Source organism: Falco biarmicus, chromosome 3, assembly GCF_023638135.1.
Source record: "Falco biarmicus isolate bFalBia1 chromosome 3, bFalBia1.pri, whole genome shotgun sequence".
Classification (NCBI taxonomy): domain Eukaryota; kingdom Metazoa; phylum Chordata; class Aves; order Falconiformes; family Falconidae; genus Falco; species Falco biarmicus.
The window spans coordinates 52,997,967-53,018,575 of NC_079290.1; the positions used below are offsets into that span (position 1 = coordinate 52,997,967).

The window sequence follows — 20,609 nt, forward strand, 5'->3', positions numbered from 1 at the left end:
TTCAGGTTTTGTTTTTATTAGGCTAAATTACTCAATGTTTTTGCATGCTTTTCCAAGATAGGGCTGCTCTTCCGTTGAATCTCCTTATGGCTCTTCTATATACTTCTGTATAGAAGTAATCTTCCTCATATATGGATTACAAGAATGGGAAATAGTATTCATCTATATTTCTCCTGGCATTAAATAGGGAGCTGGTTTTCCCAGGAATCATCAACTATCTGTCTTTTCTGTGTATTTTACAGCTATTACAAAAGCGTCCAATTGTGTTAGAGCTATGCAAGTAATTTTTGGGAGTGCTTCAACCGGGGACAAATGTATTTGCAGGATTTTATGAAAATATATGAATAAACTTCTTCAAGTATGTTTGCATATACTTTTCTGCAACGCTGAGTATGTACTCTCCTTGAAAGTGTCACCAGTTACAGTATCTTGGAATGCAGGAAAGAAGGCCTTTTAAGTACATCTAGCATCCTTAAGTGTCTTCTACCTTGCTGTCATTTTTAAGCTGCTTTTGCTTCTGTATCTTAAAAATCAGAACTGGGATGTGAGTTTACCTGATGATTGCGTGGGGCCCTGGGTGGTAGTCCTACATGATTTCATCTATTGTGGATGTCAGTAGTAAGGTACAGATGACAGTAGGTGGTGGATTGTATTTACTGTGTGCTTACTTTTCATAAGACACCTTTTAGGTATGTTTTGTTTGTTTCCTTTGCAAGTATAGGAATGCAGTTTATTAACTTCATGGAAGACTTTGGTTTATTCTCAGAATCCCAGTAGTGGAATTTCAATGCATTTTTTAAAAGTGTAATGTGGCTTTTTGGAACCCTAAACTTTTATTCAGAAGAGCAATACTTACAGAATACTTTTATTCAGAAGAGTATTTGAAAAGAAAGCCAATACACGTTCTTCCTAAAGTTAATAAAGTGAATAAACAACTTGACTGTTATTTAGTGACTTACTATGAAATCCTAAGCTGTTTATACAGTCGGAAACTAAGTTCTTATCATTTATAGAAGTTTTAATTTACACATCTAAATTTTCATGCTTAATGTCAGCTTCTATTCCATTGGCTCACTGACTACTGCTGTAGTTGAGTAAGAAAAGGGACTGAGGACAAAAGCAATGGTGTAATGTCGATAACCAGCGTCATTAGCTGTAAACACCACCTGGAAAAAAGAAAGAACAAGAGAAATGAGAAGTGATCTCTAGATATGAGCCTAGATGGAAACATTGTGATCATTTTATCTAACTTCCCACAAAACTTTGGAAATAACTTCTCTTGTGGTGATTTGATCACTGTGATCTGTGACTGCCTGTCACACAGAGGTTTTCCGCTGGTTAAATGTCCTTTGTTAAATGCATTCATGTCACTTATTTAAAGTTTTATAAAATGGTATTTATTATCCATATTGGGGTTTCCTTGTTCATACCAGTAAATAGCAACATGGCAACAAGATGGGGTTTTTTTAATTGAAGATCTACACGGAACCCCATTGATTGTCTTTATTAGAAAAAAAAAAACCCAACATCTTTCAAGTATTGTATTTATTGCTGCTTTTATGAAATTCTGAACTTTGAGAAACAGAATAAAACATAGTGCTACAGTAACTATCATTAGGCCAATGTTTCTTTAACCTTACTTTTACATATCTAGTAGAGAATGACTGCATTAGTCCTTTTGGCTACAGTGTGGTAATAACCTTATGTATGAATGATTTACCGCAGCCCTTTTGCTACCTCCCCCATCGGTTCATCTCCTGTCCTTTGATTCCTCCCTCTACATAGTAGATTATTTTGTGTTGTGAGACGATGGATGTCAACTTTTACAACATACACAGTTTAATAACCTTCTGTGATGCATAGTTTGTGCTCATTTCAACATTAATAAAAAAGATGCCTATGAAGCAACCAGTGAACTGAGCAAAATGTCCCTCCTGAAGCTTATTTTTAAGAAAGGAGGCTCTTGCACTCTGGTTTAAATTAATTTCTAGTCTGGAATATAGAGTTAAACATTATCTTGATGTATAATCAATTTACTTGCATGCTGTAATCTTTCATCTTGCCTCTTTTATTTCAGTTACCATAGAAGGCAAGACTATTCAGTATTAACCTTCATTATTGTCTAGAATAAGAATGTCATCTCTCATCCATTTCGGGGAGGCAGAAAGAAAATTTAACCCAGGTGTTGGCCACCTTTTCTCCAAGGAGATGAGGAATGGCTATCGGAGCAGCAGTTGCAAACCGTACAGTTGGTGGTGCTCACTGATCTGTCATGACCCAGCAAACAGCTTGTACAGCACTGCTGCCACTACTGAAAGGCCATGTGAAAGGGCTGATTCTGTTGATGGGAAGGGGACAATCTTCCCTCTTTCCCTTGCTTCCCAAAAGCAAGGAGTTCCAAATGCTGCAGCTGGCCTCCGTTGGTACCTGGTTTGGACCACATTCATCTGACCAGTTTATCTGTCCCAAGGCCTGTTACACTTTTTTCTGTTGTAAATTGAGGATCCAAGCATCCAGAACACAGTTTATACTTCCATTATCTTTACAAATCTAAATTGTAAGTTTTGTCTGCAGCCATAGAAAAACTGGATCCAAAAGGCAAAAAAATCCTTTTCCCACAAGGCTTAACAGAGTACTCCACCTTTTGTTCTTCCTCAGGTGTCTAGATAGTCACAGAAGGAATCAGAGGCTTAAGTGGAGGTAGAAGGATGGAAAACCTCATTAGTTATGCTTCTAAGAGCTTATTGAAGAGTTATGGGGAAGCTAGTAACTAGGCTCTCTCATGAGCATATTGCTACAAAGCTTTGAGACTGGATTTAAAGTGTTAATGTGAAAATATTTTAAAGTAAAAAGAAAGTTCAACACATGTGATTAGTAATTGAAGCCTAGACATACAAAGTATCTTTATTTGCAACTAAAGTACAGGAGAAAATGGATACTCACATCAGCATGGTGGTGGAAGGGATTCAAGCCCAGTCTCTTCCAATAAGAGGCTGTGTCAAGCTCAATCTTGTATATTCCTGTTACAAATTGTTCTTTAGTTGTGAGCTCATGGAGTTCTCCGTTGTCATTGGTTTGTCTGTGTGACGGCAGAAAAATGTGTGTCTATAATTTCATTAAAAGCCTGAGAAAAATGCAGTTCTTGGCAATGAACTTCAGTGATGTTGTGTAGCCTGAGTAATGTGATGAATACTTCTATTGATCTGGAATGGCTTACGTCTATCTGTATTATGGATGCTTCAGAGCTTATCTTGGCATTTGCTACTTCCACGATCACCACAACAGATGGCTGCCTGCCCGTGTCACTACTCTGAATAGTTTGGGGGTGAGCCAAAAGCTGGCGTTATTGTTCAGACTCCTGGCAGAGTATTGTGGTTAATTAAATGAATCCACTCAGAGGTAAGACTTCACCACTACTGCAAGGAATGTGGAAACTCCATGATGCAATTACTGTGCAAGTACGTAGGGTCAATTCTCTTGATTTTTCCATAATCTTCTTATTTAAATGTATTGTTTCATAAGTATGAATATTTTTTACAGTTGGCTATTTGAAATTTGAGATCTGCTATTTGAAATGAGTGTAGGTCAACCAGCAGTGTCAGCCTTATGGAATTCCCTATTGTCTGTATTGATCAGTTGGTTTTCCAGTCTCAACAAACAGATGGTTTTGTTTGATTTGAAGATGCTATCAGTGCTATCCAAGGACATAGTACTGCCTTGAAACTATACACCTTTGAACACCAACCAGTTTAGGGCTCCAGAACCAATATTGAATGCTGTCTCTCAAACATGTCTCATGGTTGAAACCTGTTTCTGTGAAATAAGTTAGATAATACCATGGGTTTGATTGGGTGGGTTGTCTGCAAGTAACAGTGCCACTTAGTGCCTGATTTTAGTAGTCACAAACCAATGTTTTGTGTTCTAGCTGGCAAATCTGTACGTATTTTGTTCAAACTGCATGCAGAGAAAAATAATTGAATGTTTTTGTGTCATTATCCAATGCATTACTTAGGATTTGTCCTTTAATATAGCTTATAACTATGAAGTCATAGAGCACCATTTGTATCTTACAAGTTGCTCTGTAGTAAGTTACCAGATTTTTTTTCATGTATTCAAATTCTCTGTTCTTTGTCATAGATTGGTCATTGTTAGATAACTGTTCATTTCTCTAATAAGCTTTCTTGACTAAAACCAAATCGGTTATTTTAACTGAGAACAGTTATTTCAGAATCTTGCTACAATTCAGTTACTTACAAATTAAGAAGCTGGAGAGGTTGCTTTAATATTAAAATGACTTTCGTGTACCTCATCTTAAGGTTACTTTGTTCCTTGTTTCAAACGTTAAGTATGTTTTTAAGGCTTCAGTCAACATCCAGCTGCTCAGCTAAGTATAATAAAGACTCTAAGCTCAGATTTGAAGATAAGTAAACTGAACACCCTCTTAATGGAAAATGTAATGTGTTTCCAGTGGCAGAATACGTGTAAAGCTATCTTACTTGATGGGTGGGAGGCAATTTAAGTAGGACAATATGGAAAGATTTTTTTTCCTCCACCTTGTACAAATATGTGCGGCCTTCACTGTAGCTCTGTTTTTCAAGGACACATATGAGAGCACTCTTGCTTCTGCCAGCCCACTGCTCTATGACACCAAAGAGCCACTTCCATATAGTTTCTCATGAACTTTGTAGAAATGCATCTGAGTCTGGGATCCTGCTATTGAAATTCCTACACAATGTCAGTTTTAGCTCTTATGAGCCTTCTCTCACATTTTTAGGTAGAACAGACTGTTAACACACCTGGATAGGTCTCAGGTGAGACTTTGCAACTGTGTTGAGGAGATAAGTGTGGAAGTAGAATGTTGAATAGGTAGTGTTCACTCTGTGTATCCTGTAAGAAGTTTTTTGATTTCCGATTAACTCAAAATTGCTTTTAAGTTTTTAAAGTGTTAATATATACTAAAATTGAGGGCAATTTCAAAAAGTCATCTACATTTGAAATTCTACAATTATTTTCTTTTTTTTAGAGTCATGACAATGTTTAAATATCTGGGAGATCCTTTTTCTATTTTAGGTGTAATTGCTTCTCTGTGGAGGAGGAGGTGAGAAAGCTTTATTCTCATTTTCTCCTTTTTACTGATTCCTTTTTCTTGAAGTAAAGAAGGCTATCAAATATGATGTGGTATATGTTCAAAACAGTTCTGTTTTCTTTTTAAAGCTGTGGTGGTGTACAAAATGAAAATCCCTTTAGAAAGAAGGAAAATAGCCAATAAAGGTAGGATTCTCAACCAGAACATTAAGTTTCAAACAAACTAAGAGTCTGCCTGATTCTTCTAGTAACAATGCTAAAAACTGAAAAGTGATACAATCCTTTGTAATGAAATTGAAGAGAAGCAATAGTTGAATTAAAAGATAGTTTAAAATACTTTCTTGTGCTCACAGTAATTACAAAGCATTATAAAACTATTTGGGTTGTTGAAAGTATAGCACAGTTAAAAGACAATTTGCAACAAATTCATTCCATCTTATGTTACTTGAGTAAAAAAGACATTACCTTAGTGAATGTGAAACTTTCACTAAGTGAAATGGGAATGTGAAATGAATGTGAATGGGAAATTGCCTTTCCCTTCTTTCACTCATTATTTCGGTATGACTTACTTTGAACTTAATAGTTCCTGAGATCCATCTGCAGCTTCTTTATATAACTTAACTGGAACATTTGGAGCTGGACTTCCTCGGACTGAATCCAGAATTTTTATAAAAAGAGGATGCTTGGAGTCAGCAGAGTCCTTCAGATAGGAAGAGAGAATTTTTATGTTTTAAGAAAGGTATCCGATGGTGCGTAATAAAGCAGTAAGAATTATTACTCTTTAGATCTACAGAACATACCATATTTTCTCAACAAGATCACTGTGTACTGCAGAAACGTAGCCTGAAGCTTTCTGTGGGCTGGGTACAGTGGAAGCAGGGAGGGAGATGTCAGGAGCTGTCGGCAGGAGCACTGGGGAGGCCCTGCGGCTGTATGTGTGAGCACATTTCTGTTTCTCTTTGGCATGGCTTAGCTACACATCATCTCCAGCGTGAAGTTGTAACTAAGCTGTGACCTCATCAGGAAATAGTTAAATCATCAAAGGCAGTAGGAATGTTTAAAAACTGGCAACTCATTTTCTGTATTTTGGAGTGGCAATCTGAGCACAGCTTTCTGGATTTGAGAGCCTCTGATAGCTTTTTGCCATGGACTTAATTCTGCTGTAAACTTGATGAGCAGCGCATACAGACTGCCTCCTAGCAGCATGCTGGATCAGATTTGTCAGCCCCTGGCAGCTATGTGGGGATAGGAGAGGAAAACCTTTCTTCAAAGATGGGTCGGCTGTAGTTTCACTCCCAACATGTTCATCAAAAGCAGTGCTTATTCCCTGATGTTTTACCTAGTGCTGAGTTGAATCAGGGCTTTGACCTTCCATTACCTAATTTTGTAGCTGAAAAGTGAGGAAATAGAGCTTTGTGGAAGGTGCTAATCGGGGAGGATCTCAAAATAGCAAGCACTGGTCTCTATTTAATAATTTTAAAATGAATCGTGATGTCGGTGATAAAATCTTAGAGGCCTCTGGGATGTACTGAGCTGTGATGTTGGGCAGGAATCCTGCCCTATATCGGACCGATGTATTGTTGTCACAGTTATCTGTACCGCCAGCGTGCCCCGACTCCCCGGGTTCCCTTTCTGGAATGCAGAGGCTCCTTGCTAGTGTTTCTTTTGAGGCACTGGCAAGGGGGCTGTAGTGCCACCACCTGTTTTCCTGGCTTTTACACTCTGGGAGCTCAATGACACTTTACTTCCTTGCAACGGTAGGTCAGGTATTCATTTTTGCAAAGATCAGAGCTTGAAAGGAAGAAGCAAGGGGGGAAGACAAGTCTTCCCTGTTCCCAAGTTCCCTCAACAGGCCCTGTTCTAGGAGAATTTTGGGCAGAAGCATGTCTGTAGCTTGCTTTGCTGTAATAAATGAGCCCTGTGGAAGTGGGATCCTGGCTTTGACTCTCTCCTTTGCTAGCAACAATGCGTGCTGAGATTCCTCCCTGCTTGCATGGGATAGAGCTGTAGTGGGTAGAAGAGTAAGGGAGAGGACTAGAGAAGGGCTTTCTCCAGCATGGATCTCAATGATAGCAGATGAAATCCCTCACACCAGGAGCTTGTTCATTGTGTTTTAAGGGCTGTTAGTTACTTCTCAACAGGCCCAAGGCTTTTGCGTAGTGAGTATATTTTTTTTCCTTTCTTGTCTTACATTGTTTTTCACACAGTCACTGAGTCTAATGACAAGTGCTGCATCTGTAACCATAAAGCCCTCTCACTAATCACTAGGGAAGGAGAAAGAAGGACCAGAGATAGAGCAGTAGGAGAGAACTACAGTCAATACATACTGGAAAACTAAAATAATTGCAATAACATGAAATATTCTTTTTTTTCACTTATACTAATTAAATATAAAAGAAAAAAAAAGCTGGGACTACATCAGTATGAAGGACCTCGATCCTGAGACACTTACCGGTGGTGCAGCTTCGGAGAAAAATGCCAGGCCAGCTAAGAAAACAAGAAATACAGAATGAAGCGCCATTTTGCCTACCACTAGGAAGCCTCAGTGTCAGTGAGTAGAAACTGATGAGATTTGTGATTTTTATATCAAGGCCTCTAAACTGAGGCTACTTACCAGAGAACCCATATGACTTTCAACATGCCAATTCATACTATTTACTTAGTAAACAATGAGAAAATAAGTAACCCATATAAACATGAACCTTGTCTGCAAAAATAAGTCTCTTCTATCACTGCCTGTGGAAATACTGTGAATGTTGCCTAGCTCAACTGCAGCGATCTATTTTCTTGGGAACAACATCTATTCTGTTTCCTTTTTCTCTTTTTGTTGAGGAATACTGTTGTATAGATCTCATATAGTTGAGAGAAATACAAATTTCTTGTCTACCTGTCAATTTCAGTGAGAATTTCTCTGTGGTTATGGCTTGGCTTAATTGACTCACCCATGTTTAGCTATTAAGAGATTTCTCTGGTTTTCTCCCCACCACTGGTAAAAGGTAGGTGGATAACGTGTGGGCTATCTAGTTATCTTACACGTTCCCCCCAGAGGAAAAATATGTTACTTTTTATTTCCAGCATGATAACCAGGTACCTACAAACCCATTTCTGAAACACAGTTAAACTGTTTTAAATTCTATCACTTTACTTGATCCTTAGATTCTGAACTTAGAAAGTTCAGAATGTTCCCTGTACAACTGCAAATCGGCTCCCACCAGAAGCATGTGCTTCATTTTAGGGAAATGTTACTTTTTGAAATTTAATTTGTCTTTCTGATCTTTGGTTAGACACTTGTACATAGACTTTCTTGCTAGTTTTATCCTGTCATCAGATGGATGACTGTGCAGAGTAGTTTGTTAGTTTTTAATGAGTACACCTGCATGAACATATTTATGTCCTATTTCGAGGGCTGGGCACAGCTCACTGCAAATCAAACCTACTGGTTTTGAAGTTCCATGAAATCTGCATGCTTTAGGAAGGGCACTGTTTTGAAATTATTTGCACTGCTTACAAGAGTTGTGTAACTATGATAGTGTCCAGAAATCAAGGAAAAAAGGAACCAAATAGTGAAATGTTAAAGGCAAGCTTTTGTAACTTGGAATTCACCTGGTATGCAGTCATCCCAGAAGGCTCTGGGTGTAGAGATAAGCTCCCAAGGTCAGTGGCAGATGAGTGCTGATGGTCTCTGAATGGCATGATTTCGGTGACTATCTCTGTAGTGTCTGTAATCCCATTAAAAAACAATTTCTCTGCTTCAAGATGTTTTAAAAGCAATAGGCCATCAGTCTACAGAAATCACTGCTAAAGCCCTCCAGATTCTTTGGTCAGTTTATCAACAACGTCATTTGTATCGCAGCTTACCTTTTCCTGTTTCTAAAAATATGAAGAGAATATTAAGATGTTGCTTCTGTTTTAGGGCTGTTTTATTAATGATGGCTATAGGTTTGACTTACTACAGATTTAATTGGAATGCACTCGAATACAGTAGCCAGCTCGGTTAAAGATCAAAGTTGTTAAAAATGGTGCTAATTAAAATTGCTTCAGAACTTCCTAGATTGAGCAGAAAACTTGCCTCTTGAAATGACAGTGTTGAGCTTTGCCTGAAGTTAAGTAAAAGTACATAGATCTTAACTCTTTCAGTTCTCTGCTTATATATATTTCAACAGTCTTTCTGCTTTGTTTGTTCTGCTGCTAGGTATTCAGAATTTCTCCTATATACACTGTGACCTAGTCGATGGTGGGACTCTCTCTTCTGTGTGTAAAGTACAAGTAGCATGGATGACTTTTTTATTTTGAGTACATGTGTTTGGTCAAATTTTTTAAGGTAGCACAACTCTATTATTTTGATCTAATGCATTTGATGAGACTTTTTTAAGGTAGTGGAAGAAGATAACAAAACCAAAGCAAGTGCCATGCCACGCATGTTTTCCAGATGTCCATCGCACTTGAATGCAAATCATGACAGCTTAGAATACAATAAAACTTCACCAATAGAATCAAAACTGTTTTAAAGAAGTAACATTTTATTGACTTGTCTGAAGTTTGCCAGGTTACAAAATGGAAAAAAAACCCCTAATGTAGCAAAAAGTTACGCATTAGCAGTAGGAAAAACCTTTCTCCTAAAAGCCTACAATAGTTCTAGCAGAGGAAGGTGTTTGTGTAACGACAGTACATGTTTATTCCTGGGGATCACTGACAACAGCGGTGGTTGAATAAGAGAAAGGACTGAGGAGAGCAGCAATGGTATAGTGGCGGTGACCGGAATCATTAGCAGTGAACACCACCTGGAAAAGAGAAAACTTGTGATCACAATGAACAATGTATGTTTGAAACTACCATATTAAGAATTAGGATGCACACACTATTTCCTCTGCAGAATGCTCTAGCAGTTCTGTCCACTCCGTAATTTTACTGTTCTGAAGCCAAATGCTCAGTGTTACTTTCTGATGTTTGCTGAAGACTGAGAAATCTGAAATTTGGACCAAGGTCCACAAAGAACCTCAGCTGCAGTGAAGCTAGGTGGAGATGCATATACCTGAGTCAGGCAAACTAGTCTGTGATGTGGAATGGGAGGATGACGGAAAGGTCTCTCAGACAACTAGTAAGAAAGATCGAGAGGTGAAATCTCATCTAGTGAACTTAAATACAACCTCTGTGTGAGGTGGCCAAGGGAAGTAGGGAGCTGAAGCCCAAAGCTGCTTTCTGTACTTCAGTGCCTCACTCCTGTTTTTAACACAGCTGGTGGTGGGTCAGTTCTTGCGTTAAGAACTGAGTAGCTAGACTTGCCAGAACAAGGAGCGACCCTTGTCTAAGACAATTCAAATTTGCTGCTTTCCAGATCGGTCCCTGGAACTTTGGACCTTCAGTTCCCTGGAAAGTGTCACCACCTGGGTTGAGCTCCCTCATTCTTTGGCTCTATTTTGCCCAATATTTAATGTATTTTCTGAACTATGACGTACTTTCTGCAAGAGGACTGGAGAGTTCCATCCTACTTCCTGGTCCTGCCAAAGTCTAAGCTGCTGGGATGTGAGAGCTACAGCCTTCAGTTACCTTGTGCACAGGCAGTCATTGAACCCTGCCCACTTCCCAGGATGATTTGTTGACCTGTGGGCTATTACGTCAAAGGAAATCTTCTCTAACAGCCTAGCTGGAACGGTCTCAATCAGGTGCTTTTAAGCACCTTTTGAGGTGAAGCCCCTTCTCTAGGCCCCAGCAACTTTCAGGCATCCAAATGGTTTGGGAATATTTTTGAGGCTTGTTTATTAGACATAAATGACCCAAGCTGCTCCTCAGACTTTTGTGGACCTGGGCCTCAGTCATTTGTTTTAGTCATCCACAGAGCTTCATAAAATTGCGATTTAAAATGTTCTACAACACAACCTGTAGCAATTCCAGACTACTTAATTTCGGGAAACTTAAATTTAATGGCAGATTGGGCCTGAAGAATTTAAACTTTTTTTGAAATGCTAAGTAAATGTAATAGAATAGAGCATACAATAAATAAATCAATGTACAGCTGAAATCAAAGGGAAGCACAAGACACAATTATATTGCTAGCCTGCTTATGAAATTTGACTATTGATGAAACAGACGGCTTTTTCTTAACTACTATAGTTATTTCTTTATATTTTTATGCCTTTTTTTTCTATTGCATATTTCAGTACTGAGCATCTTCTTGTTGTTAAAAGCCACATCAGAAAGAATTCGTTTTCCCTGTAATTACAGGTCATACTAGAATTCAGGGATTTTCAGGTGACCGATACAGGGAAATACCTCTGATTAAAGAATAGCTTATTTCCTATAAAATTAAGGTTTCCAAATCCTTCAACAACAACAGTATTCCCCCCCCCCCCCTTTTTTTTTCCCTTGTTTTTTTAAACACCGTGTACTTTTGAATAATGTAACTCTTTCTGAACAAAGGTGTCTGATGGTCTGGATGGGTGAATGGGCACAGTTCCACTTTAGAAGAGCCACATCGGTATTTGCAGAGAAGTTGGCTACTTCCTTTGCCTTAGCTGGCTATATGCTGCCTTTATTTGCCCAATGTTAAGTGGCAGTGAACCATTTCACGGAACGATGCTGCTCCTTTTATTTGTACAATACTGAAGAACTGTATTTGTTCTTTCCAGCTCATGTCACTACACAGTATATAGATTATTAGGTATGTGTGCAAATACTTACATCAGCATATTCATGGAATGGAGAAAGCCCAAGTCCCTTCCAGTAAGAGCTGGTGTCAAACTCAACCCTGTATATTCCTTCTACAAACTGTTCTTCTGTTGTGAGCTCATGGATCTCCCCATACTCTGTGGTTTTCCTGTAATAGTAACGCGTCTACATCAATATTTTATATTGTCATTTAGATGCTAAACAGAAACGGCTCATGTAGAATATCAAATAGCAGAGGTGTGGCACAGCCACATTCTACACTGAATGGTTTCTAATCATCGGAAATAATTCCCTCCTCCTATGTAGTGTATGTTTCCGTATTGCAAAGTCTGTCCTTGCTACCAACTCATCCATATACATCGCAAATCAAAGCTGGCTGGCTGTTTTGGTCATTTCTGTTGCTATGGCAGGGATTATAGTTAAGGTCCTTCTTTTTAATATTGTGTTTAAGTGCCCTCTGGAACCAAATGTTAGTAGCTTAGTTGTCATGATGAAAGGCAAGATGCCAAATTGCAAATTATAATTAAAGAGAGAAGAGAGATTTTAGTGGAAAATTATTTTGTTCTCTAGTTATTAGCACTGAGGCTGTAGGTTTTACCCCTATACACTGATGCAGTTTTATGTAACCCTAAGTGTTAGTGTCTTGGAAAAGCAATTTAATCATCACAAGATTTTATTCATTTGAATTACAACGCCTTGGTCAAAAAGCAGGGGCCTCTTCCACTGGGTGCCATATAAATTAGCAATAGGAATTCCCAGCTCAAAGAGATTATGCACTCTGCTCATAACAAAAAAATGTGGGTGAATGAAATCCAGAAGACGGAAATACAGCTGGCATTACACCCTATCTGTTTGAAAAGGAGCAAGCTTTGTAGGACAGCTGTTGAAATATTTATATACTTAGCTCCTAAACCCCATTTATCTATTTTCCCACCTTTTATTTTATTTCTGGTTTTTTTACCAGGTTTTTTTTTTTCCTGCTGAAAATATTTATTTGATATTTATAGCACTTCATAACCACATGATATAGTTGAAGGGAAAATGAAGAAAGCTTGAAGAACTTGATGAATTAGTGGAAATTTTCCATCTTACAGCAAGGAGTAGCTGTCTGGGCAGAAAACAGAAAAATCTAAGGAGGAAGAGAGGGAGGGGAGAAAGCAGTGACATGCTGCTTATCAGAGACAGAATCAGGTGTGCTATTGCAGCTTTTCTTTTGCAGCTGCTGCCTCCTCCTTCATCTTATTTGTCATCTTTATTTTGGTTTGAAACATGGTTCAAAGGCAATTTGTGAAGTGTACACATCTGTTTTCTTTTGGTTTAATTAGCACTTCCTGGCTTAAACTATATTGCCTTAATAAAAGGCAATAGGTAAAAGGAAGAATTAAATTGTGAGTGTCCTTGAACCCATGAAACAGAATTGCTGAGATCCTGCAAAAGTGTTCAGTTAACAATAATTAACAATATAAGTTAACAATTCATGCATCTCTTACAAGTTCGATAGTCTAGACAAAAAACCAATTAAAAGAAAAAATGGTGTCTGCCTCAAAATCTTTTTTCAGGTAAACAAGTTTTAGTTTGAGAAAACTGTGGATGCAGCTTGAATGGTTTCCCTGATGGGTGCTGACCCAGAGTTGCAGATGTTAAAGATCCAGAACAGTTGGGAAACTGGAAGCAAGAGTTCACTTGGAGACTCTTGCCCACTACCAGGAGTTAATGGCACTTTCCTCCAATAACTTTTAGTTATTGAGTAGTAGCCATGCAGTGCGAGCTGTCTCACAAGCAAACCCTTCAGCATTACTGCTGCATTGACAGCCAACAGGACAGTGTGCAATTCAGAGTTTGGATGGGGCTAGCACAAGGCAGAGGTGGCCCTGCATTCGGCCGTGGTAGCAAAGTGCTACAAGTGATTCCTTCTGAATAGCATTTGTATTTCTGTCTGAGTGGGGGAATAATTATAGTGTGTTTTTTTTATTCTTAATAGGACGTGAACTACCGGCATCTGCTGTAAGATGGACAATTAGCTTGAAAAAGCTGTGCTTTCCCAGCAAAAAATTTGCAAACCACTGGTTAAGTTGCTATGGCTCCAGCCTTACCTGCAGTCCTGATCCTCTTTTTCACTGTCTGGACCTTAGTTTTATATTGTATCAAGGTTAAATCTATACCACACGTGCCACGACATTTATGAACTCTTGGGGGACATATTGCACTGAGCTAAGCTCTGCCTTTAAATGCAGACTGCTGAAGAAATATCTCAGGATCATGAGTTATTATTTTGGAGTTTAAAAAAAAAAGGGGTGGGGGGGAGAACCACTTCACATAGACAGATTTTTTTTTTCTTTTTTTCTTTTTTTTCTTTTTTTCTTTTTTCTTTTTTCTTTTTTCTTTTTTCTTTTTTCTTTTTTCTTTTTTCTTTTTTCTTTTTTTCTTTTTTTCTTTTTTTTCTTTTTTTCTTTTTTTCTTTTTTTCTTTTTTTCTTTTTTTCTTTTTAATGACCTACAAGCGTTTGGTGAATACAACTCTTGAACTACATGGTAAGACCTAGACTTCCAAAAATGTGAAGTAGTAAGAAGGTCAAAACTAGTCATAGGAGGAGCTCATATAGAACCCAGATCACATGCTTCCCAGGTCTCTGTGCCCTAAAGCCTTCCTCAGAGTGTGTTGCAGCTCGAGTTACCTCTTACAAATTTTTGGCTCTTTAATATTGATAATATTGAAATAAGCCTCTTAATAAAGTCAGCGGTTGCTATGCTGACTTCCTCCCTGCCTTTTAAATACTATTACTCCAAATTCACCAGTTGCTAGGTGCACTTGTTTAATTCCCTAAAGTGCATTAGTAAAGTAAAAACAAACAAACAAAAAGGTAAAAAAATAACATTTGTAGAAAAGGCAGCTTTTCCATATGCATCTGCTAGGTACCGTAACTTCAATATATTATTAACTTGACAGGAGTAGTTAGAGATTGTGTTCCTTAATTGCAGTCAGATTTTTATCTGGTTTAACACAGAGAAACTCTGGTTTTCCAAAAAGAAAAAAACGTCAATCACATGCGAAACCCCAGTTCAAACAAGTGTCATCAGCTAAAGTCAGGGGTATCGCTGAAGCAGCCTTGGTTAAAATGCAAGTCAAAGGAAAGGTCAAAATCTTTACCTGCAATAAAATTAGTAATTTAATGTTCCTCCGCTATCTTCCCCCAGAAAAATGGTCCTCACTTGCCTAAGGTGAATCTTCTCAATTTATATTTAAGAAGTGATTTGATTTTCTCAGGGGTGTGTACTGACATGAAGTGTCAACAAAGGTTGGCTAAGAATAACTGCAGGGTTTGTCTCCTTGGGCTTCTTGAGAGCAGCATTGTAAACACAACAAGAAAACAGGCCCAAAAAGTGAGGGCACTTAACACCGGTGTTGCATTTATCTTATTCCTCTGTAAATTGTATTTTGTTACATGTTCAAGAACACTTGATGAAACATTTGAAATAATCTGAGTTTCCTAATAATGGCAAATACTTGCTAAGGACAAGACACTGTCCTTGTCTCTGCTTTCCTTGAAAACAATGTGTCATTTTTTCATGGGGTTTCTCTTTTTATTAAAGTACATAAATACATTCTGAGAATCCTTTGTTCCTAGGTTAACACTCAGCATTTGTAAGTGGAGGTGTTTTATTTCTCCTTCAATCTAACCTTTCTTGTTCCTTTTCAATGGGGAAAAGTTTTATAAAAATCAACCCTTCAGATGGAGAAAAAGTCCTTTGTAGAGAAAGTCCTTCTTGTAGTCTTCTCCTCTCTTATGGTTTTGTTTGTTTCTTGGTTTTTTTTTTCCCCCTGCAGCTTTTATGTAAATCATGCTATAAAAATCCTAGTAAGACAGTTGGATGCTCTGGTGGCTGCTGTCCATGCTTCTGCTTGGCATTCTGTGCTTGACTATTCTGCTGTTACTGGAGGTTTCTCTTGACTTCTTTAAAAAGGTGATTCAATGAGTTATCACAATGAAACTTAAATGCCTCACCTATTTGAATGTTAGTGAGCTGTATTCCTTTGTTACCCTTACTTTTCCCACAGACTGAAGATAATGCTATTATTGCCTGCCCCTCAGTGGTGTTCTGAGGATGCTTTGCAAGCATTAAGCTGTCATTCTAGCAAAAGCCATGCAAAGCTATGGAAATGACCACAAACAAATGCTGAGATTGTGTTTTTATATTGTATTACGATGGGATTCTTTAAAACTCTCTGGTCAAGGAGTTTCTTCCAACCAGCTTGTTTGTTATGCAGGAGAAGATGACGAATGTGCTCATTATTTGTATGTGCTCGCAGAGAGGATTTTGTTTGTGACTGCTGCAAATAAAGCTCTATATCCATTGCATATGAAGACAGTAGGTTAGTCCAGATTGCCTACAAAATTCTGGTAAATAGGGGTTTTTTTGTTTGTTTGGGTTTTTTTGGGTTTGTTGGGTTTTTTTGTAGAAAAGAAATATAGTACTGAAGCTAGGAGAAAAATAATGACTAAACCTACTCCCTTACAAAGATAAGATGAGCATCTCAACATATTTTTGTGATTAGCATGTATTTCAGTTGTGAGTAATTTCTTCTTGAATTGAATCTGATGGATTTTAGACCAGCATTCACATGCTGTTAAAAGTGATAGTGTGAAATGTGCTCAAAAACATACTGCTTTTTTAATCAGAGCTCCATTCAATTGCTTGCCTGAGGCACTTTGGAAATGGCTCCATAAGACCGTATAACTTACCCAGTAGCAAAGTCCTGCCAGCTTCCATCTCCAGCCTTTTTAAAGACTTTAACAGCTACGTTAGCTGCAGGACTTCCTCTGACTGCATCCAGCACTTTCACCATGAGAGGGCATTTGGAATCAACAGAGCCATGGGAGACCTTGGGGAAAGCAGGAGAGGTTGTATAGGAGCTGTTCACCAGCCCTGCAAAAACCTTCTTCCAAAGATGAGTTCTTATTGCAGAATTAACGTTGACTTAAAAGCAAGCTCTTTGCCAAATGGTATTCAAAGTTAGTTCACAAACATCTGTTTCTTATAGTGGAGTGTCTTAGAGCTTGATGCTAATAACTTTACTACATGCACACACACATGCATACACAAACAGATTGCTTGATAAATATTTAGAGCTGCGTATGGCCCTGGGAAAATGTTGTAAAGTATACCTTTTTAATGAGGTCACAAATTAAACAGTAGTTAGTTATTATAACTGCAGGCAGAGTGTGTTAGCCTAGGAAACTAAACGAGAAATACCTATGAGATCCATAGGGCTGAAAGAATATTTGTTTCTTAAGCTTCATTATACTTTAAGAAATCCTTAGTCATTCTTCAAAAAATATTTTTTTAGTGCTTTAAAGAAGCATTTTTTTGGTGAAGAAGGTAAAGTTACATCTATATTGAAGTTATGGGATGTGAGTCACAAAATGACAGAAACAGACAGAAATAAAAGGTCACACCTCCTAGACCCCTGACCCTTTCATAATAACCTAAAATAGATCGGTAAATGGCAAAATAAAGTTTTAAGAATTCTGAAGAAGCCACTTAAAAATGGTGGTAAAATAACACTCCAGCAAAGCCTAATGGTTACAGAATTTCATGGATGAGGAGGATGCTAGTCATCTAGAAACTCTAGATTATCATTCTTGTAATGATTGAGTTTGAATAAAAGAAGACTCACCAGTGGTGCAGCTTCAGAGAAAAATACCAGTCCAGCTAAGAAAACAAGGAGCACAGAGTGGAAGGTCATTCTGTCTGCTGTTAGTGAGCCTTGGTGCCAGCAGCTAGGAGCTGAGGGGATTTGGGATTTTATAGCCAATCTGACAACAAAACAGGCTGCTTATTGGGTGCCCATATGACTCCAAATCTGCTGATTCTGATTATTTTCTTAGTAAACAGTCCAATCCTAGAGTCAGTCCATGAATAGCACTGCCATTGCAGTCAATGGAAAGACTACAGGATCACCAAAGCAAAGAGAATAAGTAACGGACACAAACATGACCCTTGCCTGGAGAGATTAGACTCATAGAAAGCCCTCCAGAAAATAATGCAAATGACCTTTGTTAGCTCAGAATCCAACCAGTTCTAGGAGATTTTCTTTACCTTGCCCTCAGGTTGTGCACAATAATGCCCCAATGCTTTCTCTGTGCCTGCTCCGTGTTTCTTCTCAATGTTCAGTGCTTTCTGGAGACCAGTTCCCACATATAGATGCAGACTCAGTATATGGGTAATGGAGGTTTGTTCATTGTCTGGCTCAAGCAGTGCTAATGGTCCATACTGGGAGACAGATTCCCAGGCAGTTCCCCTGCTTGTTGAAAAGGAGCAATGTTTCTTTTTGAAACCTAGTTTAGATAGAATCTGACAATATCTGCCTCTCAACAGAAGCTCCTAAGGATTCATCTTGCCTAATCTTCAGGTAGACGTAAAGACTTTCTCTTAGTCACTGGGAAGACAACTGGAGAGATCTGTTCCCTTGGGAAAGATAAAAGTCTCAGAAAAATAAAATGAGTCCTCTCTTGCTCCATGTACCCCAGAAGAAGCGGCAACTAGCATAGATGGGTAGCTTACATTAACATCTAGCTAACATTCTATTTGCCAAACTCTTATTATGCTGGAAATGTTATTGTTATGCTCTGAAATGTACATTTAGGTAAAAGGTTTTTCAGGGGTGAGCTCAGCCCCAACCTAAGTTGGGAGGAGATGTCAGCTGGGAGAGCAGGCATGGTGTAGCTGCGTTTCTCCAGCTGCATCACAAAAAATTTGTCCATAGTGTACCTGGTGCTAGTTGAGAGACAAAGAAACAGCCCTGATTGGCATTTCCTTCTCCCCATGTCCTAAACGTCCTAAACAACCCTGAGCCTACACTTCTGTTCTCAGGATACAGCACATTCAGATTTTGCTGATTTCACAGTATTCTAATAAAAAGGAATTTTGCCTCTTAACTTGAATAGGATTATGATAAAGGTCTTAGAGAGAAGTCATGGACGGTATTCTCCAGTGGCTTGCATGCCTTCAGGCTGCTTTATACAGTTGTTCTCTTTAGGCAAAGTTGGTTTTTGAAAAAAAATCTATATTACAGTCATCTCCTAAACTGGGATCAAAGTGCGCTTTGCACTTACAGCAAAGCAGGCTGATACGTAGTAGGTAGCAATCTACACTCACTTTGCATGCACATAAAAGTCAATGCAAGTGCCCAGCATTACAAATCACACTGCAATCTCGTGTTTGTGGCTTGTATTCAGGTCTTGGAAAGGTAAATACTGCTCTTAGATTTGTGCATCAACACTTGACTTCATTGTTTTGCTCTCTGTGTTTGTAAATATTTCTCTGAAGCTGCAAAGCTTTGTATGTCAGGAAGAGAATTATCTGTATTGAAGTGCAAGTAGGCTGTCCTGTCACTTGCTGTCAGCTGTTTTTCAAGGAAACAATACCAAGGAGGTGATGATATTGGCACCTGCCTGCATGTGAAGTTGCTCTCCTGTGGCAGAATGACTTAAAAAAAAAATTATTTTTCATAGGTTTTCCTGCAAGGTAACGGTTTCTGAAAAATCAGGTCTACAGGGATAGTACCTTTCAGCTGTCCATATTATCTGTTTTACTTTCCTCTTTTATAACATTTGACAGCTGTTTTTTAAAGTGAATAAGGCGCATGGAAAATTCTAACCCCAAACATGATTTTTTTCCCCGTCCTGCATTTGCTGCTTTTTTTCAACTCTCACCCATCCCATACATAGCCTAGATAGGGATCGTTTGACTATCGGCAGCAGCACCCTTCTAAAGGGAAATTAGACTTTGTGTGTTCGTGAATCCCCATTCACACATTTTGCAGATAACTAGATTATTTCTGTAAGTTCTAAGGTACAAGTGGATTCAGAAACAAGGTAAAAAAAAAATAGTAGTCTTTGTTATATCTCTGATCTAGAAGGCCATGGAGTATCTAGAATTTACACAAATTCCGTCCCATGTGAACCTAATTTAAAATTACTATAGCCTAGTCAAACAAATGCTGGCTAGATCTTTCTCCTTCTGGTATCAGCCTCAACCTGTTAGCACAATATGCTAGTGTTTTCCATAAAATGTACAGGAGGGCTCAGGAATTTGAAACAGCTGCCTAAGAAGAATGATTTCCCCCTTGGTGGAGAATCAAAACATGCGACTGTGAGACGGAAAAGGAGCAAGGCGATGGGTAACTGCTGAGCAACCAGTAAGTGCTGACTGACTGTTGTCTGTCTATTGTTGTTAAACTATTTTTGTGCAATGGGAGTCTGAAGCTTACCAACTGAGTAACTTATCCCAGATTAAAAAAATATGGAAACGTGAGGTGACAAGGAGCTGAGCACTGAGGAGTAAGTGTGGCTGGGAAAACCCTAGAACTTCTGTAGGAGTAGGGAGCCTGCCATGAAGAGCAGGAAACAGGGAAGCTCCCAGAGACTCCTGGCAGGATGCCTGCCACAAGGAAGGCAATGCAACACAGAGCCTTAGCACAGAGCAATAGCATAAAAGCCTGACTGTAAGAAAAGAGTAAACAGAGTCACTGAAAACTCCTCAGAAAGAGATATTTAGGAATCCTGGTGTGGAAGAAACAGAAGGGTTACATAGCTAATGCAGTGATAACATAAAGCTGTTTAGGGGCTAGGGGACACAAAACCGAGAAGAGAGGGTGATCGCCCAGCGTTACAGGGTGGTTAGGGGGTGGGAGAAGAGGATGGCAAAGTCCCTGGTGTGCAAAGTCGTCTCAGCCTTATGGAAGCCAAGAAGTATGAGACCCCCAGTTATGGAAAAAATTAGATAATCCTCAAATATGAAAATTCTTTAAGGCTTATCTGAATTCCAAATCAGTTGAAGTTCATCTCCAAGGAATTA

The 20,609-nt window shown here is 38.6% G+C and overlaps 2 protein-coding genes across 2 annotated transcripts; both read right to left on the bottom strand.

Moving 5' to 3' along the window:
* Positions 1-849: 849 nt before the first annotated feature.
* LOC130145689 (transthyretin-like) lies at positions 850-7,668 on the bottom strand. The gene is made up of 4 exons (XM_056330901.1): positions 7,538-7,668; positions 5,655-5,785; positions 2,944-3,079; positions 850-1,166 (listed from the first exon to the last, which is right to left on the bottom strand). Exons 1-4 carry the CDS (start codon positions 7,604-7,606, stop codon positions 1,059-1,061), a joined length of 444 nt encoding a protein of 147 aa, XP_056186876.1. The 5' UTR covers positions 7,607-7,668; the 3' UTR covers positions 850-1,058.
* A 1,917-nt stretch (positions 7,669-9,585) lies between these two features.
* On the bottom strand, positions 9,586-17,602 carry LOC130145688 (transthyretin). Its single transcript, XM_056330900.1, has 4 exons — positions 17,428-17,602; positions 16,493-16,632; positions 11,764-11,899; positions 9,586-9,866 (listed from the first exon to the last, which is right to left on the bottom strand). The coding sequence occupies exons 1-4, from the start codon at positions 17,494-17,496 to the stop codon at positions 9,759-9,761; spliced, it is 453 nt and encodes a 150-aa protein (XP_056186875.1). The 5' UTR covers positions 17,497-17,602; the 3' UTR covers positions 9,586-9,758.
* Between the last annotated feature and the right edge of the window lie 3,007 nt (positions 17,603-20,609).

What these genes read in the sequence shown, in the direction of transcription:
- LOC130145689 (XM_056330901.1), bottom strand. Translation starts at nt 7,606, where the DNA reads ATGGCGCTTCATTCTGTATTTCTTGTTTTCTTAGCTGGCCTGGCATTT. An exon ending in TCTCCGAAGCTGCACCACCG is followed by an intron (nt 5,786 to 7,537) that starts GTAAGTGTCTCA and finishes TCCTATCTGAAG; the next exon opens with GACTCTGCTGACTCCAAGCA. An exon ending in CCTTCCACCACCATGCTGAT is followed by an intron (nt 1,167 to 2,943) that starts GTGAGTATCCAT and finishes TCTTTTTTCCAG; the next exon opens with GTGGTGTTTACAGCTAATGA.
- LOC130145688 (XM_056330900.1), bottom strand. Translation starts at nt 17,496, where the DNA reads ATGACCTTCCACTCTGTGCTCCTTGTTTTCTTAGCTGGACTGGTATTT. An exon ending in TCTCTGAAGCTGCACCACTG is followed by an intron (nt 16,633 to 17,427) that starts GTGAGTCTTCTT and finishes GCTTTCCCCAAG; the next exon opens with GTCTCCCATGGCTCTGTTGA. An exon ending in TGGCAGGACTTTGCTACTGG is followed by an intron (nt 11,900 to 16,492) that starts GTAAGTTATACG and finishes TTACTATTACAG; the next exon opens with GAAAACCACAGAGTATGGGG.